Source organism: Camelus dromedarius, chromosome 12 (assembly GCF_036321535.1).
Source record: "Camelus dromedarius isolate mCamDro1 chromosome 12, mCamDro1.pat, whole genome shotgun sequence".
Lineage (NCBI taxonomy): Eukaryota > Metazoa > Chordata > Mammalia > Artiodactyla > Camelidae > Camelus > Camelus dromedarius.
The window spans coordinates 69,962,300-69,988,687 of record NC_087447.1 but is presented as its reverse complement, the minus strand read 5'-3'; the positions used below and the strand labels follow the sequence as shown (position 1 = coordinate 69,988,687).

The window sequence follows — 26,388 nt, the reverse complement described above, 5'->3', positions numbered from 1 at the left end:
ATACAAAATGCTTTGTGTGTTTGTGTGTGTGTTGTTTTGAAGTCTGATAAATCCCCAACTGTTGCAATATAGTGAGTAAACTTGTTCATAAGTTTAAGACTAAAAGGAACAGTCAGCATTTCAACAGCCATTGCACACAGTCACTGAGAAAATTTTTTAAAAATTCCAACACTGCATAACATTACTTAACAGAAAAAGAGACTCTACAAAGCATAATCACTTGAGACGCGTGCAACTCACAATTTTTCAAAATAAAAAAAGAGAATTTTAGCTTTTATTTTTAGCAGAGCTAGATATTGCTGAAAACAACTAAATATGTTGAATAAAATACTAAAGTATTTTCTTAAATACATCCAAATGCAATCATGATCTGAGAAGAAAGTAAGGAATAATTCAAACGACTGAGTGTTGGATTTTCAGTCTTCATTAATTTCATCCTGAATGTTAACACAAAGTATTCTGGATTAAGGACAGATTATTTATTATCTCATAGTAAATAGTAAGTATGTTGCTCCTACTCCCTTGCTCCAGGCCTTGCCTTTGGGGTGACCAGATGACAGCCAGCTCAGTCACCCTATGCGGTTAGCCAGACACTCCCTGGGCAAGGTACACCAGGGATATGGGAAGTGGTCATTCCTTACTTACAAAGAGGAAGGAGGCAGCTGTTCTCTTCCCTTCCAGAGAGGACATTCTAGGACATATAACGGGTTGAATTCTAACCAACACTGTGGTGTGTAAATAAAATCACTCCAGCAGCCAAATGATCCAGAGATGTTCCCAAGTTTGGACTTTAACCCTTCTGTCATGGAAACACACAGGAAGCTAAAGCTCTGGTCCCTCCAGTGCTCCAGGGCTCACCAGAAATTTAGGGCTATAACCTTTGACTCTCTCAGAAGGTAACAGAAGACTTACTATCCTTTTTGATCAGAGCAATTAACTAGCCAAATGGTTACAAAGCCAGTTCTCATAGTATGTGAAGAGTCACATAAATCTGGGGCTTTTTATGAGAACACTGAGAAATTTAGAAGGTTTTTATTTCTGCACACTAAGGGGGAGAGAGTGACAAGCAAGCCACTGCAGTTCATTGGTGCTGGTGAATCTGAGCTTTTGTATTCACGGACATGCGCTTGGGGGACCAGAGATAATGTCCAGGATCTGCTCAAGGCAGAGAGGTAGAAGGGTAACTCCAAAAAGCCTGAAATCCCCAATGACTACAGCCTCAGTAGAAGGATGAAAGAAATAAACTGCCTTCCAGCCACCAGGGACCACAGGAAAACCACCTATGTTAAAATCTGGTACTAAGTGGAGTAGGGGGTACACGTGCAGAAATCTCTCCTCAAAAAATAATTGCCACAGCAGAATTTTAATGTTAGTTTGCATGCACTGTCTTGGAGGTTCCAATAAACTTGAAGAAAATAATTTTATACGGTTCCAGACTAGTGGAAGTATTCAAAAAGAGCTTGCTCCTGACCCTGACCCAAACCAAACTAATTCTGCACTCTAAACTGGACGGCAGCATCCACTTCCATTCTTGGCCACAAACAATTCCTGAGGGTAAAGTTACCAGAATAATCAGCAGCTCACAGTTTTTGAAAAAGCAAAATACTACACAACTAAAGTATTTTCAAGTTATGTACAATGTGACAAAAGTTATGTAAACTTTAGTTATGTAAACTAAAGGTAATTTCAAGTTATGTACAATGTGACAAAAGAAATTTTCACACACTGAGGTATGGGGAAGTCATTCCAGCTTATACGTGATTTAACGTGAATTTTGTTCTAGCTGAAACAGCCCGTTTGTGCCCTATCAAACAGACACTGTGAATCTGCTTTAATTGTTAAAGGAAAGGACACGCTGACCAGGCGTAAAGAATGTCCGTGGTAGAAATAAAGATTAAATGCCTCCCTTCCTGGGACGCCAACGATGGTCCTCCTTTGATGATAAGACTCCCCTCCCAGGTGCTAGGGCCGTACTAATTCGCTGTGTTCAGGTTGATCTTTTTTTTTTTTTTTAAACCTTGAAGGAATGTATCCTTGACTTGTTAATGTTCTTTGTTCTGACAAAATACAAAACTGTGCTGGAGCAGCTGCTCTGAGTTATCTGAGAAGCTGTCTCCTGGACTACTGTCCTCAGCCTGACTCAAATAAAACTCTTTTCTATTCCTATTATAGAGTGTTTATTGATTATTTCCATGGACAAATGTAAGGAAGAATCAAATCCACAAACACCTCACATAATGGAATAATCTTACACAGAATATAAGACAAATTATGTTAAATGTTTCTAGAAATGACAGACAATCTAAAATAATAAGTAGAATTGGAAAAGAATCAAAGAAAACTTTAAATTTGAAAAAATATAATTAAAACATAAAAATTTAAAACTAGATTAAATTTAGTTGAAGAGAGAATGAGTGAACTGGAAGACAGATCGGTACGATTTGTTCACAATGCCTCATGTGGGAAAAAAAAAGCAATGAGAAACATGAGAAATAAGTTAAAACACACAATGAATAAAGAGAAAAGGCCTAATATACATCTCATCTGAGTTTCTGAAGAAATACTAAAGCAGACTTACTATCTGATAACAGAGACCTTGCCAGTACTGGTGTACAAGAGCAATCAAAATTCACAAAGCCTGTTAATTCTCAAGCAAGATTTAGAAATGAATGCATTAAGGGAACTATATTCAATATCTTGTTATAACCTATAATGGAAAAGAATTTGAAAAAGAATATTTATATATACATACATATGTTTAACTGAATCACTTTGTTGTACACCTGAAACTAACACATTGTAAAGCAACTATACTTCAGTAGAAATAATTTTATTAAATTAATGCATTAAAGAGAAAAAAACAAACCCACACTGAATCTCAGAGTAAATCTGCAGGAAACCAAGGCAAAGAAACCTTAAAAGCAGCAAGAAAGGAGCAAAAAACTGATTTCTCAACAGTAACAACAGAATCCAGAAAAGAACGGAATATATTTCACTATACCTTCAGTATAATGAGAACAATAGCCATTGATGCAGAAAGGTAGGCATTTAAAAAGAGATAAATTAAAGCCATTTTCAGATAAATAAGGACTCAAAGAGTTTACCACCAAAGGAATATTGTTGTACTCCAGGCAGCAGGGAAGTGGCACCAAATAAAAATGCCTGAGATGCAGGAGGGAATAAAGGACAACGAAAGTGACAAATGTGGGGCAAATCAAAGCAAACATTGACTATAAACAATAACAACAAAAATTAAAACATACAACATTAACTACATATAAAGTTGGACTTGGGTACAATGTACTAAGCTTCTTGAATTATCTGCCAGGTAGGTAAATATATTTAGTTTAACTTTGATAAGCTACGTATGTACAATAAGATATGTAGGATACTACTAAAAAAAGCAAAAAAATGTATATAACTTATAAACTAAGAGAGAAAATTATGAGAAAATAATTAGTCCAAAAGAAGATAAGAAAGAAATGAAAAGTAGGGGAAATATAAAACATAACATATAATATTATAAAGTAATCAAAATTAATGTAAATAGATTAAATGTTCCAGCTAAAGATCAAATAAAATCCAGCTATAGGCTCTTTTTAAGATATACCCATATAAAATGATTTAAAAGTTCAAAGTAAAAGTATGAAATAAGATCTATCTAGCAAATAGAAACTAAAAGAAAGCTGATACAGATTTATTAAATATCAGGAAAACAGGAAAATCATTATCAGAGTTAAAAATAAGTATAATGATTAAGGGTCAACATTATCAATTCAGAGATAGCATTCTGAATTTGTATAACTGAAAAACTGACAGTAAAAAAACCATTATATATATAAGTTGTGAACAAAACATTTAAAAAATGTATCTAAAGGATATAATTTGAGCATAGCAGCCAAACAGCAGAATACACATTCTTTCCAGGCATAATATAAAACATTTCTAAAAAAATGATTATATACTGGGCCATAACGGAAGCCTCAAATTTCAAAACGTTACTGTCATAAGACTGCAAACTCTGATCACAATGTAGTTATAACAGAAATTTATAACTAAAAGGTAACCAGGAAAGCAACTTATAAATAAAACATGGATTATAGAAAATAAAATAGTAGAATTTTAGAAAATATTTAAAACTGAGCAACAATGAAAACATTTATAAAAATATGTGGAACACAGTTCAAACAGTAACACAGCCTTCAGGACTGAAATAAAGGGGAGAAAAGGAAGGGTAAATTACTAAATCAAACGTCCAAATCAAGAAGCAGAACGTTACAAAAAGAGGAACGGAACAAAACCAAAGGAGAACAAATGGAAAGGCATATCCTGTTCTTGGAGAGGAGAAATCTCTCAGCTCCACAGCAACCACCTCTCTGTTCTCTTTGTCTATTTCTGTGGTGCTGCGCCTGAGATTCTGCAGACTAAAGTTCTCCTTTGCCAGCTGATTTCTGTTAGGTTCTGCCAAGTGGGATTTCTACAGGGGAATGGAAAGTAGCAGTAGGAGAAAAGGAACTTGGTCCTTCCTCTTAGCGTGGATTCTCGGCACCCTCCCAGCCCTTAACCCCCAGCAGCGGCCGCTGGTTCCAGGGTCCGGCTTATTTCAGCACATGAGGATGCGCCAAGGCATTCTCTCAGACAGGTCGGTACTTCTGAGGGGGCAGCACTCCTCCCTCAGGGTGAGTCTCAGCCCCCTGCGGCCTTTCTCTAAGTTTCCAGGTTTTGATTACCCCAGATTCCCTTTGTTCCCCTAGCTGTAGGGAAGGTAATTGCTTCCTGAAAACATCTCAGTGTTATCCAATCGTTCGTTTTTCATTTGGTTGAGGTTTTTTTTGTTTTTTGCTTTATTTGGCCCTGCAACACTTGCATAACCAACTCCCTCTATTAAATCATCTGTTGAAATACCTAGTCCGTTTTCTATTTTGCTGACTGGAATCCCACAAGTAAAAAGTGAGTCATTGTAAACTGCATAGTTTTTGTATTAAAAGGAATGAAACAAGGGTTTTGTGGGGGAAGTAATGGTGGATAAAGCTTTCCTAAGAACAAAATCCCAAAGGATATCTGTCTCCAGAGACTTCCTGAAACAGTGGATAATACTCTGGAAAGCACAAAAACAGCTCTAAGCACAAATGAGAAATGCTTTTATCTGAAAAGAGTCTTGTGTTGTACATATGTGCCCTACCTTAAAGTTTCTAAAAGCAGGATACAGGTCATTTTATACAACTTTGCCTAATTAAAAGGGAAGAAAATTGGACAAGAGTCTGGGAGGGTGACGTAACCAATTTAAAAGATATTTTTAGTTCAAGAATTTAAATTTTTACTTAATTTCAATGTATCCTTCTGAAATTAAGCTACTATGAGTGTACAAGTTTAATTTGATAGGTATGCAAATCTATTTACTAATTTGAACTAAGACATCATAAACAGGTCAACTACTTCAATTACTGCTCAGAAAAAAATCCATCACCTATTTTTCTCTCAACAAATTCTATCAGCCTAAAAGGGATAGTTTTAAATGTGCCTCTTATCCTATGGGTAATTTAAATGAGAATTAATGAGAGTTCTCAAGCCATGTAAAGGAGACGTAAATTGGTCAGAATGTCAGTAATTCTCATCAGTTATCACCATCAACCAGGTGTATTAAAAATTTCTGGGTGGTAGCTGGAATGTAATAAAAATTTTAAAGCATGAACTGACCTTTCAAATGTGTATGTACAGAATATCAAATGAGATTAGGTTTTTCATCTTTTATACTTATCAGTATTTTGCTGTTTAAATGATTACTTTTCAAACTACTAAGATTTTCTAGTAGAAATTCTAAGAAAAATGTCACAAAAATATAAGATGTTATTAAATTATGCACCTAAACTATTTAAAGACAATATAACACAAATTAATGGTTAACACAAAGTTAAAATTTGTAATTACATATTTCCCTGAAAAATATACAGTCACTAATATAGACACCAAATTTAGACAATTTAACCCTCAAGCATGAAAGGTTAAATTAATAAAAGATCTTGAATATGGCAATGCCACCATCACCACAAGGGCTTGTTATACTAAACTTTAAAAACCCACAGATCTTTAAATAAGAATATAAAAATAGCGATTAAAAAAAGGTTTAATCCATGAAGAGTTCATGTTTTACAAATTGTGTCCTATCTATTTTTATTAGATCCACACAACAGCCCAGTGGAGACTGACTTTACTTCTGAAATACCTCTGACCCCTCTCTTACTCTGTATTCACAACGTCACCATGTTCAGTAGTCTCCACTTTATTGTTCTTAGAACATGGTAACTTCCTCCCAGCTGGTTTCCAGGCCTCTAAGTACCTCAGTCTAACCCACTTTACACCATCATCAGTTCTGCCTTTAAAAGCCCCAGCACTTTTCACATCACCCTCCCCCTTCTTCTTATCACTGTTGCATGCCCACTGTCTACAGGGTAAATTGTAAGCACTCCATCGTGACATTAAACCCTTTCTAACTTTGTCCGGCTAAACTGTTCTGCTCTTATATCGAGTCATTCTATTTCAAGGATTATTTTCCCCAGTCAGCTTAGAACAGCACACCCAGCAGGCTTTTCTCTCTCCCTGGAATAACACCATTCCATTGTTTTTCTCTGGAGACTCCCCTGCATATCACGTAACCTGTTTTTTTAATCTGAAGAATTTCTTACTCATCATGTAACCTTCCCTGACTTCCTCTCAGCAGTATTGTTCATTCCCTCACCTGGGCTCCCAAAGAACACTGTAAAACCTGTATTTCTGTGTATTTTTACCATCTAGTAATAAATCATAACACCTAGTATAGTGACGCATATAGCAAATATGTCAGTAGATACTTGATGAATGAATGAAGGAGCAAATGAACAAATGAATGCAGAACGGAGGTTACTACTCCTCTTTTTACACAAGGAGTTAAGAAAAAGTTCAGAAGTGATTCAGCTAAGATCCTCCAGCCATTTGATGGAAAAAGATTAGGATGTGGATGACTCCCTATTATTTACTTTTCATCAAAAATTTACTTATTTTCATTGCTTAATCGTAATCATTCTTCTAAATTTATCCAGTAATTAACCATAACCTAGTTACGGTTATATAAATAATGACAGAAAAACTCTAAAACAGGAATGTGGCATTAGGCTGTTTCACTTGAAACCGACATATACATCTTAAAGCTCCCCCCAGAAAGAGGATTCCTCTTCCTAAATGCCATATCTGAACTTGCTTAGTTTACAACACAGCTCTTACAGGAATTATTATGCGAGTTATAAATTAGCACTACAGAAATCTTAAGCGGGAAATGAGTAATGGCTGGGAAGGCTTCCGGAAGAAGCTGAGACTCTACCTGGCCACTTTTGGTGCAGCATGGCTAGCAGGCTCCAGGAGAAGGAAACAGCATTTGCAAAGTCCTCACAGACAGAATCTGCCTCACCACTGAAGAGACTTGAAAGTAAGGTTCGGTATGGAGTCTTGTTGTGAAAATAATTTTCTTTAGGAAAATTAATATGATCTGAAATATCATTTGGAGGAAGTATGTATTATAAGGAGAGTCAAAGTTGGAGTTTTCTGCAATAATCCATATGAGCAAGAATAGAAGCCTACATTATGGCAATAGCTTCAGGAAAGAAATGGGAGAGATAAAACACAAAACATTGTAACAGGATGAAGTGCCAGATGGTTGACAGATTAATTTGGTTATTATGGATATAATGATAACCTTTTACTGAGTCCATATCTTATCTTAATAAGAGTTAAAATGAAGTTTAAAAAGTTATCCTGGTTTCTGAACAAAATGGCAAAACTCTCCTACATCTGAATCCTGTCTTTGACAAAACTAGGGGAGGCTGAACCCAGAAGATGGCACAAAAAGAATGGGAACCACCTGGGAGACAGAAAGGGTCTGGGTGGGTCTTGTAAGTGGGAGAATACGGTAACACATTCAGCTGAAGACAGCTGTATGCCACCCTGGGGCCAGGCTAGGGAGACTTTTTGGTTACAAACTTTTCTTTTCACATTGCCCTGAGAGGAACACTGTCCAGCACGTCCTCACTTCAGGGCTGAGAACAGCAATAATAAGCACCAGCCACAGAGAGCAGGGTACTTGCTACTTCATACCACGCAGTCCAGCGAATGTGGGGAACAGATCCAAACAGGTGAAGCTGGGAAGACTGGCTTTTGGAATTGCAAGGAAAAAAATCCACACCCATATTTATTATGATGAAATTTAAGGAGATCAGAGACAGAGTATTCTAAAGGGAAAAACAGTTGAGTTATAAAGAAATAAGAATCTGATTAACTGTAAACTTCTTCAATAAAGAGACAAATTAATATTTTCTCAGAGTTGAAGGAAAAAACATAGGAAGTTCAAAGCATATCTGCAGTTACACTATCAGTTAAATGTGAAGATGAAATAGAGATATTCTCAGATGTAAAAATCCTCAGAAATGTTACTGCAAAAAGCGGATTTTAAAATAATGTCTTGGAATTGCTTTAAAATTAGAGGTTACTCCCTCTGAGCCAAATACCACTGATTCTTTCCATTTCAATGAGAAGCATATCTCAGACTGCTGAACAAAACAGTTAATAGATTCACATTCACATGCTGTTTCCCAACCAAAAGCAATGCTCAAACAACATTTATTTGGTTTCAGCCCTTCACTCAAAAGTAAAAGTCTGAAATATCTAAGCAGTCCTAGTCATCTGAGGAGCTCTCTCTCCACTTGGTCTCCCAGGAGCTTAACACTACTAGCCACGCATGTAAGTGAGCAAGTTTCTTTTTAAACAAACAGAAAAGCCCTTCCCTTAATCAGAGGAAAGTAAGGTAACTAGGCCCACAGTAAAAGAACTTAAAGAAGGGAACTTCACAAGAAAAACAAAAAAGCAAAGTGACTTCTGGCATATCTTACTTCTTAAAGAATAATGCTCATAAATCTATCAATATATTATGTACTGCTTGTATTAAATAAAGGGGTTTGTGGAGAGTAGGGTGAGGTGGGGTTGGAGATATAGTGAAAATATTTAGGATTACTGAAAATGACCATTATAAATATTTATATCATAAAAATTAAAAGACAAAAGACGTTTGTTCAGTGTTAATGAGGTGAGAACTTTCTGAACTGCATGTGCCCATCTCTGCAAGAAAGGAACAGGGAAGAATTACCCCCATCCTACGAAAATATAAAAAGGCACCTCACTTGCTGTTAAAGCAACTGCTCCCCCAAGATATGACGGAGAAAAAATTTACTATCTGTATTTTCTATATTCACACTGGTGTTCAATAGTGTGTAAGAACGTAAAAGAATTAGTCTTATTTTTTTATGTATTAGACTTTCTAAAATGGAATTATATAACAACATGGCTTTTTTCTTTAATATTTATAAGTACAACCAAAAGAATTACACAATAATGTATTTAATAAAATATTATTAAGTTTCTGTTAAGATAATAATCTGTTATACAATGTCACTTTACTGAAAATACAATAAACCTTTGGATTTAGAAGTAGCAGAGACAATAAAATAAAATGTAAGCTCAAGTGGACTCTCTCTGTACCTTGATTTTGCTACCTATCCAAAGGTAAATTAAAAATACTATGTTTTATAATAATAAAAACAGCGTGATTACGACAATAGTAAAGCCAAAATTTATTAAGTGACTATTATGTGCCAGGACCTATCGTAAGTGCTTTATTTAATGCTAATGACAATGTTAAAAAGTAGTAGTATTCCTAGATCACAAATCTCGTTGATAATTTTTATAGTTTCTTCTAGTTAGAACGTCCTGGCCCCTCTCCTCCTGCTCCACCAGCAGCTCGTACCGGGACCACTGCAAGAGCCTCCTGATTGTTCCCCTTCCTCTTAGATTTCATTTCAGATTGATTTCTCCACAGCTATCCCACCCCTTAAAGCTCTTTCACGGCTTCCCACTGCCCTGGGAAGAAAATTCAAACTCCTTACTTTTCTTAATCATCATTATCTTGTTCCACACTGTTCTTTAGAACTGACTTCCTTTCAGTTTATTGAATGTGCTGAGCTTTTTCTTTTGGGGGATGCATGCACGCTGTCCTCTGTGCTTCGAACGGGCTTCCCCTCCAACTCCGTCTGGCTAGCGTCTTCTCCTTCCTCACTTCTCAGTTTGAATTTCACTTCTTAAGCAAGACATTCTCTAACTATCCAGTCCAAAAGAGGTCTTCCCTCTTTTTTTTTTTTTTAATGGTAGCACTTGTTCTTTCCTTCCACAGCATTTGAAATAATTTGTAATAATAAATGTATTGGCTTATTCACTTGTTTAATTTTTTAAATCTCTCTTAGAGACTAACTGTAAGCTCCAAGGGGAGGCACCATGGCTGTTCTGCTCACAACACAGTCCCTCGCATAAAATCAGTGAAACAAACTGGATGCTCAATTAAAATATTTTGAATGAATGACAGAATAATATGTAATTAACCAAATAATAAAAATACTTTGCCTAGAAAAAGACCAAATGAAATAGTGGTCATATATTATAAATCTTTGTACCTCAATAGAATTAAAATGAATAGTTAACAGAGAATGCTCACATATAACAGGCACTATTATAAAAGCTTTATATATATATTAACTCATTTAATCCTTATGGTATTTCTATGAGGCAAATACTATTTTTATCCCCATTTTACAGATAAGAAAACTGGGCACAGAGAAGTTGAGTAATTTTCCTAAAGTCACATCCCTAGAAAGCAGCACAGCCAGGATCTGAACCCAGTGGTCTGGCCTAGGAACCACAGCATTATTACTATTTTAGGTAAGTGACAAGCATTAAAAATATTTAACTGCCAGCTCCCCACCAGCAGACACCAGGACCATCCATCTGGGACAGAGGTTGGCTATAACTAAGTGAAATGGTTTTGGACATGAATGCCGGCTGTGTATCACCCTTGGCTAAATAGTTCTCTAGAGTCTTTAAACAAATTCTCTTCAGCCTATTCACCAGAACAGAACAGCCAGCCCCAGTAGGATATAAACATTCCATCCAGTGGGAACTTTTACCAAACTGCATTTACTTGATCCTTGAATAGGAAGAAAAAAATAGTTACATGCTAATAATGACATTCCTCATGGCAAATCATCTCATGCTTAAAATATGTTCTTCACACTGAAAAATACAACATAATACTTAGCAACTAAAAGCTTTACCTCGGACAAGAAAATTACAATATTTTTCAATTAGGAATCTTTTAACTCCTATGTGTCTTGTATAAAGAACTGATTATTAAGTTGGAAATCAAGGAAAAGTAAATTTTCAAGAGATTAAGAGGCTTACGTAATAAGCAAAAGACGAAAAAGGAGACCGAGGGATCCTTTCTTACATGCAACGTGTCTATTAACCTGTTCATTAAATATTTGTTCAGGACAGGGCAACAGTTTACCTATCTTTGTTTAAAACCACAGTGTTTGCAATGCATATCTCTGGAGATTTATAGAGATAAAGTGGTATTTATGTCAGGCTAGCAAGGATTATAAAAAAAAAAAAGGTATCCAATTGAACAGAAAGGAAGGTAAATCAATGCAGTGAGAACCACAAAACGGACACAAATGTTAAAAAGTACCTGGACAGTTAAAAACAAACAAACAACAGCAACAAAAAAAAACCTAGCAAGTACTCTGGTGCAGAAAGACATAAGACATGTGGTACAAAGAAGTCACAATGAAGACAGCCAGCTAGCCTGGGATGAGACCATGAATGCCCATGCCCATGCTAAGAAGGGCATTTCATTCCTTAGCCATCAAGTAAGTTTTCAGAAATTATATAAACTACACAGTCCAGAAATACAATTGTATTATATGAATTTCATGGTCCAGAGAGATAACTAAGAAGCGTGTGGAGGACAAACTACAGGCATGGATGCCAGGTTTAACCCAAGGACACCTATATATCTTTAGTAGGAACAATAAATGCCAAAGTGCCAATGGGTCCAGAAATTTACTCTAGTCTGTTCCACCCTTCCCTTCGATGCAGTTTTCGCCCGGTCTTCCTGTTTCCTACCCCTCCAGGCAGCTCTTTCAGGATGGAGACTCATTTAGAGAGCCTACTGAGCTTATCAGTATGGCTTCTCCCCAAGGTGCTTACCCTAAAACCACATCCTTCAGCAACAAACACTTCCATCTGTGCTTCCCCTACACTTACTTCTATACTCCTAGGATACTGCGCTCTACCCAGGAGCCACTCTCTTTCCTCTGTGCGTGGGAATGAGGTAGTGAGGGGGTATGTTGTGGCATGAATCCAACATCAGAGAGCTAGACTGTATCTACACCCTAAATGAGAAAAAGCAGGGTTTGAGAAAGGGAGAGAATTAATTTTAGGTTCTAATATTATACTGGGGTAAGTCTTAGGAGGCAAATCGTTTTTACCTATGCATTTCTATGTCTGTGAAGTCATTTCTTTGGTCCTCTTTATGAAACAATAGAAAAAATTCCCCAGAGTTGCAAAGACGATATCCGTTATTGTGTAGTGGAGAATGGGTGAGGTGACGGAGAGAAACAGGAAGGCAAGGAAGACTAAACTACATGTTCCAGGAAACCTCACACAGTGGAAAAGTCAATCTCAGGAAGTTTAGGAATTGCCCAAATTTTTAAAAATACAGCCCAAAGGGAAATGAGTTCGTAGAAAACAACATACTTCGCAATGTAAGTTGTCTCTTGCAATTTCACAAATGTTCACTAAAACCACTGATGGGATTTAGGACATGCTGCCCCAAAATACGACATTTTGGCAGACATGTATTTGAAACTAAAGGAATCTGAGAAATGGCAGGTGTAGGAAGGACACTCTGACCTTTCCTTGAGGCAGGTCACGAGACTCTCACTGTAACCCAGAGCATCCTTATCTCTGAAGACAGAAGGACACAGGGAAATCTGAACACAGTCCTTGCTAGGTGCCCCTCCAGCCTACTGTTCTTGGTTCACACCACCTCATCCTATCACATTTTCCCGCGACTTCCCACTCTTCAAAACTTGCACTGAAAACACTCAGATTTAAACACTTCTTTGGGTCTTCATTTCCTTATGAAGGTTCTTGGGTTACATAAAACTTGTATTATATAAATTTCTATGCTTTTCTCCTGTTAATCTGTTAACAGAGACCCAGCTGAGAACCTAAAAGGGTAGAAAGAAAAGGATATTTTCCCTCCCTTCAGGCTATAAAATAGTATGACTGGATTTCTTGTGAAATACAGACAGAAGTTGCACCTTACGGTCACATCTGACGTGGGGTTAAAACAACGTGACCAACGCAAACTCAGAAGTAGAGACAGAAAATTATATGGAAGATGACAAAGTCAAGGAGTGATTTCAGACTTTTTCAGAAGCTGAATCTTCAATCTTACATCCAACTTACAAGAGATTTTGCTATTTAGAAAGGGATAAATTTAGTCAATTATTCAAGTCATTCAATTTCTACCTTCTTCTGTAAGTGGAGACTTTGAAATACTTTTACATTATGATTCACGGAATAGCTATATTGTATAATATACACACACATGAGGATATATGTGTACATATTTTAACAATTATGTGGACCTGGAAAAACAGGAAATTCAAAATAGACATTGTCATATAGAAAAAAAAAAGTGTGAAATTGTGCGAGGAAGCTGTCTTGAGAAGAATATTACCAAACATCAAGATAAGGAGGAATGAATTGCTAAACGAGAGAAAAAAAATTTGTGAAAATTTGGTTGTTAAAGATAAGCAAAGATCGGTTTAAGAAAAAAAGAAGGTAAAGAATAGCAGCTTCATTATGAATTGGTGCAAAGAATGAAAATCAGGGCCATGACTTCATAATCAGGAATATGTAACAATGTGCTCGTGTGACTCGGGCACAAGTGGAGAGCACGGGTTTAGGGTGCCAAGCGATGTAGATGTGGTGTTTCTCTTCATTCTCTCATTTTTCCCAAGCCAGCTATTTAAAGCTTTATCAGTGTGATGATCTAAATAAAGTGGCAATTCCAGTCAGCTGAGATCATTGTTTCCTGAGACTCCTGACAATTGCCAATTGTTGAGACTAAGTCAGACTAACTCAAAATTACAACACTGTAAGGTTTGAGGATTTTGAATTTTTAGAGGGTTTTAACCTTCTGGTTCTGAAATAAGCCTAACTTAACTTCCCTTATTGAAGAAGGCTGGATCTGATATACAGGCATTTTCAAAGTACTACTAAACATATGAACTACAAAATTATATTTTTTAATTCCAGAGTAAGCTTTTATTCAATAAAGACAGGAATCATAATACTGGAATGGTTTTGCCTAGTGAGCAAGCAACTATTACTCTAATTTATAACCATTTTACAATATAAAAACAAGTCAGTTCCAGCTGATTAATTGCTTTTCCTTAGCACTTCAATTGCTTTCAAAACTTTCACTTTTAATAGCAGTCATTGATTTTACAGAAAGAGGAGAGAGAAGGCAAGGAGTGAGCAAAATATAGAGCAGGCAGAGAGGAGGACAGTGCATTACCAGGAGAAGACAAATTACACTGGTGACACCACTTCCTAGGCCCATCTACTTCTATTACTATCATTTCCTCCATCTTTCTCCAGGCTACTGTGTACATTAAGGGAGAAGCAATGCAAAAATTCACCAACATGGACAATTTGGGGAACTGGAAAAAAGGATAGGGAGAAACAAAAGGGGGGCAAAAAGGAAGACTATTTCACTACTAACCTGGTTTAATTTCTTCCAGAGATTGAGGACAGGAGAAAGTTCATTAGACCAGATTTCTCTATCGAATCTGCAACCAGCTGTTATTGATCTGCCCAAGATCCTCAACTGTGAAATGACCTGAAGAAATAATAAGGAGCAATAAATGAAAATGACTTCAAACAAAGGGAAATAGCATATACATATATACATATGTCTATATAAACAATCATATTTAGTTTATAAAAATAAACACAAAATATATAGTAAAAACAAGTTTTAATCCCATTATTTGTTTAAATGGATTAATATTTTATTAATTTATTTAAGCAGTTAAAAAAACAAAAGAACTTATATTTGAGAGAAACCATTATAAATCTGGCTCTTAATTTGAGAAGCTGCTTATTTAGCCATAAAGCTTTCACCATCCACTGTTAATAATCTATTTGCTCATTTCTGAAATCCAAAATATGTTTCAGTTTGAATGATTTAAATTGCATAATTTCAAAATGCTGATAAATTAAAGACAGTTTTTTTTTGAAAAGATGAAATCACATGAAAGATAGCAAGCTGTATAAAATAGTAAAAACAATTATAAAAATAACAAATCTAAGTTTTAAGGCTCTGTATTAATTTCAAGTTGTCATCTCAATGTTTCTTCTTCACGTAAGACTCAAGTGGCAGAAGTATAGATCAATCAGTTAAAATGAGGCAAAGTAAACAATTCTTTCCTCCTTAGGGCTTTCACGTCTGTAACTTTCTTGTTATCAGCGTCTCTGTCATTCTCATCAAAATCAATTCACTTAGTTTCTTTTCTGAAATAGTATTTAATGGTTTCCATTTCAATAACCTTGATCAGCCTCCTTAATCATTTGCTAAGAATGATCCAGAATATTACTGAACACGCTGTATATTGTCTTACACATATTGGGGTAGGTGTATAAAATCAGGGAGATACCTACTGATTATTCTTCATAAATATTTCAGCTAAATATTAAAACCGCACTACCTCACTGCTTATCTGACATTAAAAAAAAAAAAAAAAAAAGAACAATCCCCAAACCCAGGCATACATTTTCCTAAGTCAATATTTTAAACATCAATATTCGTGGAATGTTGACTACTTTCCTGTTTTACTTTTTGAGAGATGCAAGTTGTTTTTCCTTTTTCACAGATTGGGCTCTATTTAATATTTTGGGGGTTCCTGCATTTAGTAATAAAGTTCACAATAAAATAAGGGCCATAACTCTCTCAAAATGAATTGTTAAACTTCATTGTTCAACATACACAAAGCTGCTGTTACTCCCAGAGCTTCTGACTGATTCTCTAATCTAGAAAAAATTGTAGTGATTCAGTGTTTCATTTTCTTTGTTTTTCTGATAAATTATTTTCATTTGCTCTAACTGAACCCTAAACAGCACCCAATTTATCAGCTCTGCTAGACCACAAAACATCACTAGTTGGTAGTCAGAAGAAGTGCTGTTTTGATTCTGGTAACATTTGCTATCACTTATTTGTGTTTTAAATTTGTCAAACATGACAGAAAACAAATAAGCATGCAAAAAGATGTCTAAAGGAAAAAAGGCTCACATCTTTTTATACATGATATTAAAAACTATTTTAAGAATAAAATGTTTAGCAGCCACAAAGCAATTGTTCTCTTCCCAGAAAAATAACATATGAGGTTTGCTTTTCTTAATAATACTATCATAATATATTATAATCCTTAATGAACAGAAAAGGGAGTTCAAATGCATTAATAAAAATATTTCTATAATGAGGATGGGGCTATTAACTTATAACAATGGACTGTATTTTGTTTTTATAAACTCTGACATATTTATCTTTTTACAAAACACAGGTGATAAAACGTCTTTCCATTATTCGTGTCTTAAAACAAATAATACTCCTTTAAAATGGTGTGAAAGGGGAGGAAGGTTCTCATGAAAAGCACACATCACTTGTTCCGTGTTCCAACCATGCTGAACAGATCACATGATGCCACTGGCATGCTCTGGGGCGTGTGCACGGTTGCAGAGAAGCTACAGAAGATGCTGTCGCTCCTATGCCACCTGTCCTCATGCTGAAGAACAGTGAGACATTCAAGGAACACCTGTGCTTCTCCTGAGCAATTGGCGTGTTTTCATTGTAACTCACTAAATCTTGCATACACTTGTATTTGCCTTTTCTCTTGGATGTTATAAGGCACACAGAAGAATTTCCCATCTAACAATAACAACTTTATAGAACCTTAGAGCATGGGCTTTGTTGTCTCAGCTTTAACCGTTTCCCTAGTTTTCTTTCCTTTCCCCTTAATTGTCTCTTTGATTTCCTCAACTACTGATTTTACACTAACAGATTATTTATATTTTTGCAAGTCATCTCCAGTATAATCCTTCTTGGAATGAGAAGGAACACAGATCTTTAAAATAAATACTCAATTTTAATATACAGATGAGAAAATGAATTGTCAAAGAAATTAAGTTTATTACATGCTTGTGTCGGGGAATATGGCAGACTAAATGTATGGAGACAATTTTATAACACAGTACATTTACAATTATGAATAAATAACTACATCATCAAAAAGCTTTTTAAACTTATGACTGAAGTGCCAGGGAAACTGAGGGAAATCTTTAAATGCTGGAGCCAAGGAGCAGAGCTAGCCTAGAGACCTAGCTGAGTTCTGAGGCCAGCATCGCCCTGGGACGTCGCCAATCCCAAGGGGCCTTCAGCATGGGCTGTTTGTTTACTTCTTATTTTGAGCTGTCTTTAGACTTACAGAGAAGTGGCAAAAATAGTACAGAGAACCCCCATTATACACTTTACCCAGCTTGCCCTAATGTTAACATCTTATCTAATCACAGCTCAGTACTATAAGCCTTTCTCATATTTCACCAAATTCTCCACAAATGTCCTCTTTTTTATTCAGAAGAATACATTATATTTAGTTGGTATTTATCACAGTCTTGCCCGAAACTGTGACAGTCTTCCATTTACCTTCATGACCTTGACACTTCTGAAGAACACTGGCCAGTTACTTTGTAAAATGTCCCGCATTTGGGTTTATAAGGCCCACATTTCCACAGACAGGAAACAGACCTCCAGAACTCTCAGAAACTAGCACCCAGTGGGCTAATTAGAAAACAGAGCCATGCAGAAGGACAGATGGGGGACGCTTACTCTCCTCTACCTTGGGTTTCTGGGTGGTAATGTGATCTGCCTGAAAGAGTGTTGATCACCCAAATTCAACCCACACACTTCATGAAAATTCCACATTTTAAATAACTTACGGAACTGCAGTAAATGAGATTAGAGGAAAATTTTAACAAAATACTTATGTTCAAAAAGAAGCAATGCTGAAATTGAGCCAAACCTAACAAATTATGAAGTTGAAAATGGCAGTAAATAAAAGCCAAAAATTAATAAAACAGAACATAGATAAAAAGAGATTAAAAAAACCCACCAAGTCAGTTTACTGAAAAGACTAATAAAATTATGAGATGTCTGATCTGACTAGATTGAATGATATGTAGTCAAATGATAGCTAAAATATGATAAAGCAAAAATTTATTTTAAAATTCTAATTTTACAAGGAATATAGTTACAGATATAGAAAAGACTAAAAGACAATATGAGATTATTTTGAATAGCTTTATACCATAAAAACTGCAGATTAAGGGCAACTGAGAAATTCCTAGGAATATATAAATTAATAAAACAATCTCAAAAAGAAATAGAAAAATTAAATGGGGCCATAGTTGCTTAAAAATATTAGATGAGAAGTTCAAAATTTTATCTCAAAGTAAATCTCAGACACCAGTAGTTAACATATAAGTTCTACTCACATTCATTAAACAGAAACTCACATCTTGCAGTAACCATTTCAGAGACTAGAATATTGAGGCAAAATTCCCCAGATCAAGTAAGAGAGGCTGGTAGAAACATTATATGAAAAACAAGGGGACATTCAAATATCAGGTCTTACTCCTGAACATAGGTGCAAATAAATAAACATAAAGCAACTTTTAAAGACAGGCATACATGATGACTTTGAATGCATAGTTCAATCACAGAAAATGTAGTTTTCACCATATAAACAGATTAGAAAGAAAAGTAATATAATTATCTCAATACGGGTAAAAACATGGTCAATGAAATTCACCAATGTGCTCCTGACAAACTACCCCTAAGAAACTCAGCAAAGATGCCCGAGACTATTTTAATAGCCTTTGATAAATTATGCCTCCCTGTAATCATACCCTGTTTGCAAAGGAATATTCCACTGCAGTATCAAGAGATATCTATTTCTCCACTCCCTTACAGTTGGGCTGGTCTTATGATTTGTTTGACTAACAGAATGTGGCAAAACTGATGTGCAAGTCTCAAAGCCTAGACTTTAAGAGAACTTGCAGTTTCCGCTTTGGCCTTGGAACCCTGATGCACCATGATAGACTCTGGTAGATGAAGGCCATGTAGTTGAAAACCAAGTCGCCCCCATCAATAGCCAATGCCAGTTACAAACACGAGCAAGGCCATCTTGAATCTTCCAGCCCAGTCAACTCTCCAAATGAAGGCGGCCTCACATGTGAACCCAGATGAAACTAGGGAAAAAACCCAGCCAACCCACAGAATCATAAGAAAATCACAAAATATTATTGTTTCACGTCACTAAGTTCTGGGATGATGTGCTATGCAACAAAGGCTAACTGAAGCACCAGGAATAGTAGAAAACTTCTTTAACCTGGGTTAGGGATTGTTTGTGTTCCTCCAAATCATATGTTTAAGCTCAACCCTGAGTATGGCTGTATTTGGAGATGAGGCCTCCAAAAAAAGTAACGGAGGTTAAATGAGGTCATGAGAGGGTGGGGCCCTGGTCTGATTAAGATTAGTATCCTTCTAAGAAGAGACAAGGGAGATCGCCCGCTCTTTCTCTCTCTCTCTCTCCAACCCCTCCCTCCTTCTCTCTCTCCAAACGTGCACAGAGGAAAAGTCATAGGAGAAGACAGTGAGAAAACAGTCATTTACAAGCCAGAAGCAGAGTTGTCATCAGAAACTGACCACATGGACACTCAGACTTCCGACCTCCACGACTGTGTGAAAATCAATTTCTGTTATTTAAGCCATCCAATCTGCAGTACTTTGTTACAGCAGCCCAAGCAGACTAATACAATGATATCTACAACACACAGTAAATATTATACTCAACAATAAAATGTTACAACATATTCCTTGTAAAATCAGAGCAAGACTGTCACTACTTTTATTCAACGTTGCACACAAAGATCTAGCTATCCCAAAGACAAGAAAAGGGAATAAAGTCTGTAAGGACTGGAAAGAAAAAAAGGGAAATCATCTTTTTTTCCTCAATTAATAATTTACAGAAAAAAATGCTTTTCATGTAATATACAGCATTATATTCATTCATTACATATTTTTCTATTTGTATTTGAAATAAATACAAATTCATTAAATAATATTTTTTTAACCGCAGCTCAAGCATTATTTCCTTTGCCAATTGTTCTCTGGGAGCACTTAAACGTTTACTTAGCCCACACTCTCTCATCACCCACCTTCTAACATTTTTCTGTTCCCTCTGGGTGCTTGGTGAGCTGCAGTATGTTTGACTGCATTACCAAACATACCGGGATGTAACAAACTATATTAAATCTTCCTACTTACTGTAAAAATGAAATAGTACGCTAACATGCTGAAGTGGGATATAGGAGACCATCAGAGGTCCGTCTTTCTAATGGTAGTACACACAAGATAAAGGGGGAAACCCTTTCTCCATGCCTCTTACGCTTTTGATAAAAATATTAATGCCAGCCACATACAAGACCAAACTATAATTTATGCTGGTGATTTGAGAGTTAAGATTTCACCCAAGATCAAAAGTGAAATGTGCAGGCACTCTGCCATGTTAAGAACTCACATCATCATTTTCCCAAGGCAATATGATGTTAAAAGCCTGAAAACAAACCTCAGGAGAACTAGCCTGTACAATTTTAACACAGGCAAATTAAGAATGAATTTCTCATCAAAGGATGCATGAGTTTTACCAAGAATAGCAAATACATCAGTTTTCAAATACTGAGGTATAGATTAGTTGGAGTGATAGGCTGAACACTTCATTAAAAACCATCTACATTAATGTTTTATATATAACTCTGGTTAATACTAAATAACTCAAACCTGGTATTAATCATTAAATTAAATGAAACGTTTGAATCCATCTCTGCCTTGAGGAGATACAGTCATGATACTTTGTTGCATCATAATTTTTGTATAATCAATTTTTTGTATGAGTGTCTCTAATAACCCTACTTTACAATAATATAATAATCCCAATAATTATATTTTTGTCATTTATGGAAGTATATATACGGCAGACACAGAATACATAAATATATTACATTATATACACATATCCTTACATACAGATATATGACCTCAAGTCTGCTAATATTTTCATTTATTTATTTTAACATATTTATTCATAACACATTTAAAATAGCTTGGTAGTTAATTAAAATTAAATCTATACCTGTCATATGATCCAGACATTTCTCTCCTAAGTATTTGCCCAAGAAAAATAAAAGCATAAAATGCAGAGACAGAAAATGTTTAAATGTTCATACTAACGTAATTTTAGTAGCCTCAATGTGGAAACAATATAAATGTCCTTTAATGAGCGAATAAATAAGTGAATTGTGGTACATCCATACAATGAACTACTGATCAGCAATTAAAAACAAAAAAAGACGCCTAATGGGATCACACAGGTGAATCTTATAACAATAATGCTGAATGAGAAAGAAGCCAGACGAAAAAGAACACTTAACTGTATAAATCTTTTCTATAAAACTCTAGAGAATACAAACTAATCTACACTGACAGAAAAGAAGTTAGTTGCCTGGGATGGGGGGAGGGGAGGGGAGGACGGGAATACGAAGTGTTGGAGAGAACTTTTGGGGCGATGGAAACGTTCACTGTCTTGATGTGATGATGGTCTCACACGTGCATGCCTGTGCCAAACCTGATTGAATCACGCGCTCTAAGTAAGTGCACTTTATTAAATGTTAATTAACTGCCACAAACCTGTAAATGTTTTAAAAAGATAATGGTTAAAACAATGTGAAGTAGTTCACAGAGTAACTGGGAAAGTGGAAAAGTGGGCGTTAGGGCCAGTAAAAAACACTTGGTTACTATGGCTGGAGTAAGGGAAAGCTGATTTTGCCCGTGAACAGAGTATACACAGAGGAGTGAACGCAGAGGCTGTGGCTTTTCTTACCCTCATCACTGGCCTTGGCTCTGGATGCTACCCAGGACCCAGGACCTAGAATCTACTTCAAGGGCTGCTGCCTCCCAAGAGATGCAAGGAAACCAGCTCTTGGAATCCCTAGACCTCTGTGTACAGGCAGCTGCCGGCGCCTGTGCTCTGACTGAAGGGCTCCCAGAAGGTGGGGGTCTGTTTTTCCCAACTTCTACCATGGGAGGGGCCTGCTGCCTCCCACCAAGAATTTCTTGGAAGTAAGTGCTAAAAGCTGACTACATTTAATTGGGTGAACGTCAAGAAGGTATATAAATATCCATCATATTTATTTTAACTTTGTAAAACTAATTTTACTATGAACATTTTCAAAGATATATAAAAGTTGATTTTATTAAGAACATTTTCAAAGATGCACAAAAATATCCATCCAGATTCAACCACGGTCAAAGTTTTCCTGAACTTGCTTCCACCATCTCTAATTTCTTTTCTTTTATTTTGTTATTATTCCTTAAAGTGTTTTAAAACAAATCCCAGATCAAGCTATTTGACTCTTACATACTTATTAGCATGTATCTCAAAAAAAATGGGCATTATCACAATACTACTATTTCACTTAACAAAATTAATAAAAAATTCATTGGTGTCATATAATGCGCAGTCCATATTTAAATTTCCCTGATTGGTCTCAAATTTTAAGTTGGAATGTTTGACTCAGTACCCATAGAAAGGTCATGGAGTCGTTACGTACTTCAAGTCTCTTTGATACAGAGCTGAGCAGTTTTCTGCGTGCTGTTAACCTGTTGATAAAGCTGAGTCATTTATCTTGCAGAATGTCCCACGTTCTGGATCAAGCAGTGTAGTTTAATTTGTTCCTTTACCCCCTGTGTTTCCTATTAACTGGGAATTATTTCTAAGGGCTTGAGGAGGTCCAGGGTCACTTTTTGTTGAAAGAAGACTTTTGGAAAGTGTAGCTCACATTGCCTCACATCAGGAGGCACACAGTGTCTGAATACTTGCTTCTTGTGATACAAAGATGGATCACTGGATACAAGTGATGACAGCGGATCCCTCCCTTGCGAATTTCCCCATCAACCTTCCATCTAAAGATTTCAACCTCTGATAATAATTTTCTAAATTATTAGGGTTTGTAAAATAGTGATTTTTCAAATTCTATCACTCCTTCTTTATTTATTATCTAGAATTACTCAGGAAAGAAAAACTATCATCAACTTCTCTTTCATTACCATGAGATATAACTCACAAAGGGAAGGTAAGATAACACTTAATTCTTTCCTTTTAATTACCATTTTTTCAAACTAAGTGACATTTTAATTCTTTAAATTATCAATTATAGAAGTAACAAATCAAGTTTACAGTATTAGTGAACTTAGTATTTCCTTGTAAACATTCAAAAGCAATAAAAGTAACATCACTGTGTATGCTACAAAATTAAGCAGACTGATAGAAGTTTTCAGATCCACTTGCTTTTGTCTTAAATGGTCATAAAACTCAAAACGTGACAAGTATTCAAACTCAGATTTGCTTACAGTTAGAAGCCAGAAGTTAACACATGCTGTATAGAAATACACCTACATTACCTCTTTCTGCTGATGGTGCTATTAGCAAAGTTGTAACTAATAAATATGTCCCTGAAGGATGATTTAATATATTCAAATAGAAGGATATCTGAAAGAAAAGAGGATCTTAAGCTTCCTGATTTCAAAAAAGACGAATTCACCAGGAAATTGTGACTTCTCCAATAACTGATGCAAAATCGTCTGAGTCAGGAGAAGTGCAGCTGCTGACCGACCGACCACAGCTGCTGCATTCAAGAAAGCCGTCAGTGCAGTGCTGCTAAAATTATTATGCTAGCAATTAATCCTCAAAGCTCTGGCAACAGGAAAGCCATCACTACATTTTAAGAATAAATATAACACATTTTAAGAATTTTGCTATGAAATTGCTATCGAGTCTGTAAAAAAAAAAAAAAAAGTTCTAGAACTTGCCCCACGAGGCTGAATTAGTTCAGAACAGGGACTATTTTTACTCAACTCTACATTTCCCAAACCTATTCCAGTGCCAAGTTACTCTGGAGACAATTAATGGTGGAGAGTTGAGCATATATAAAAGTGAAAAATATCAGACGATCAATACAAATATTTCATAAAGACGGTGATCTTTGGACAGGGTACTGAACAAATTTAAATGAGCAAAAAGTGGTGGCAAGGGCAGTTCCAAAAATGAGGTAAGCAAAGGAACTGTGAAATGCCTCACCCCAAAAAGCTAACAGAAATATTTTTAAAGTGTTTTGTTTACAAATCAAGTGAAACACTATTTATAGTTGCTTTAAATGCAAAATACATCTTTAAAATTACAGCAGTACTTAGTGGAAAGTACTAGGTTATAATCAGCAAACAGGTATTGTTGCAAAAATACATATTCTCCATCCTGAGTACCTCATAATCCTAGGTAAAAAAGCATGCTCCAGTCACTTCCAACATTAATAACAACAATTTCTCCCTGAATCTTGTATTCCCATTAAATTACCATCTTTCACCTTTTTAAGTTTCTTGGCCAAGACATAAGTTTTGACAGTGCTAAACCTCTAAATTAATCACCTGTAGTCACTTGCACCACCTTTTCACCCACATTCCCCCTCAAAACACTGCAATTTGGTATCTACCCTCCAACCTTCTATACAAGGGGCTCTAGAAAGTCTTGAAAAACTGGTCAAGGTCCATGACTTCTTTTCAACTCTAAGCAATCTTTAGCACTTAGACCTCTTCCTCCACACCACTTAAAACCATTGCCACCCACTCCCATCAACTTGCAGCTCACCTTCAAAACTCCTGATTGTCTAACTTTCTTACTGCAGTTTACTCTTGTTAAAAATCTTTCAAGGATCTTCCCAGCTCCAAACGTGTGTTAAATGTAGGTATTTCCCACGGTTCTACCTTCAGGCATCCTCTCTTCCTGCTTAATTAATGTCCCCTAATAATCTGATTCCCATGGCTACAGTTTCACAGATGGGCTGCTGTTTGACAAATCCTTTTTAAATCAACTCTATAGCTGAATTCTCTCCTATGTTTATTTAGTCCAAATTCCAACTATACATTTTCAAGTAGATATTACATGGACACCCAAATAGCTATTATTAGTAGTAATAATAAATAAACATTATTCATTTGCCCCTCAGATTGACATGTTGAGTTGATCACTTCCCCTCTTCACCCTCAAAAATAAAACCCAAAGTTTATTCCTTTTGACATTCCCATTTTGACTCGTGCAACATCATCCATACAGCATTTATAACACGGTGGAAGAGTTGAAGGAAAAAAGGACAGTGTAATAGCAGATGTGGATGAAAACACCTTATGGTATACATATTGCAACAGATTTAAAAAAAAAAAATCAAAACAGAGTGACCATCACTATCATGGCAGTCTTCCCTCCCCTTCAATTTACAACTGCGTTGCCGGAGAATAGGTTCTTGTCTCGCACAGGAAAGAATTCAAGAGGGAGGCACAGTAAAGTGAAAGCACGTTTACTCAGGGAGACACACACTTCATAGGCAGAATGCAGGCCATCTCAAAAGGTGAGAGGGAGAGAGGACAAGAGGTGTGGGGTGTTTAGTTTAAAGTAAAAGTAGATACACACTCCACAGACAGAGTGCGGCAGCCCCAGAAGGTGAGAGGGAGCGACCACAATAGTGAGGTGGGGAGCTGTTAGTTTTTATGGGCTCAGCAATTACATACGCTAATGAGTAGGAGGATTATTCCAACTATTTGGGGGAAGGGGCGGGGATTTCCAGGAATTGGGCCCCACCCACTTCTGGACCTCTTATGGTCAGCCTAGGAACTGTCATGGCGCCTGCCAGAGCACCATGAGGTTCAAGGTCTACTGGGAGTCGAACCTTCCGCCCTTTGGTTCTAACCAGTTTGTCCTGCCCTCAACCGCAGTCACTTCTTCAACGGCTGTGCCCTGCCCATTCCCTCCTGTCTCAGTTGGACAACCATAACTGAAAAAAAAGCAACTCTGCACATCATACCAGTGTTAGAGCAGACAGATAGCTATAGATGAGCGGAGAAAGGGGACAGGACAGAACAAATGGCAGGAATTGGGCAGAAAGGAGGGGACAAGCCAAATGCAGGAAACCACACATCATGTAAGCACCAGGGATCCCTGGGCAGAGAAAGAAAAGCAGGAACCTTTGGGCTGATAAGGGATCACACCTTTTGGGGTGATGAGTGGCCTGGAGACGAACAAAGAAAGGTGAGGAAAGGCAGGAATTTCCGGTGTCTGAATGTAACCTTTTGCTCATTATGCCCTCATTTCAATGAAATTAGCCTTGCAGATCAGAAGTACCTATGCCATGACACTTCCGACCCAGATGAAGGACAAAAATCCCCCCTCCCTTCAGGAAGGTGGA

At 36.4% G+C, this 26,388-nt stretch overlaps 1 protein-coding gene across 5 annotated transcripts in view; it reads right to left on the bottom strand.

The window, feature by feature from the left end:
* Positions 1-26,388, bottom strand: part of DYNC2H1 (dynein cytoplasmic 2 heavy chain 1) — a 264,211-nt gene that overhangs the window by 64,871 nt on the left and 172,952 nt on the right. For all 5 annotated transcript variants that reach the window (XM_031460657.2, XM_031460654.2, XM_064492852.1 and 2 more), the window contains one exon: positions 14,708-14,824. In XM_031460657.2, the coding sequence (XP_031316517.2) occupies positions 14,708-14,824 (117 nt within the window). The remainder of the gene's footprint in view (positions 1-14,707; positions 14,825-26,388) is intronic.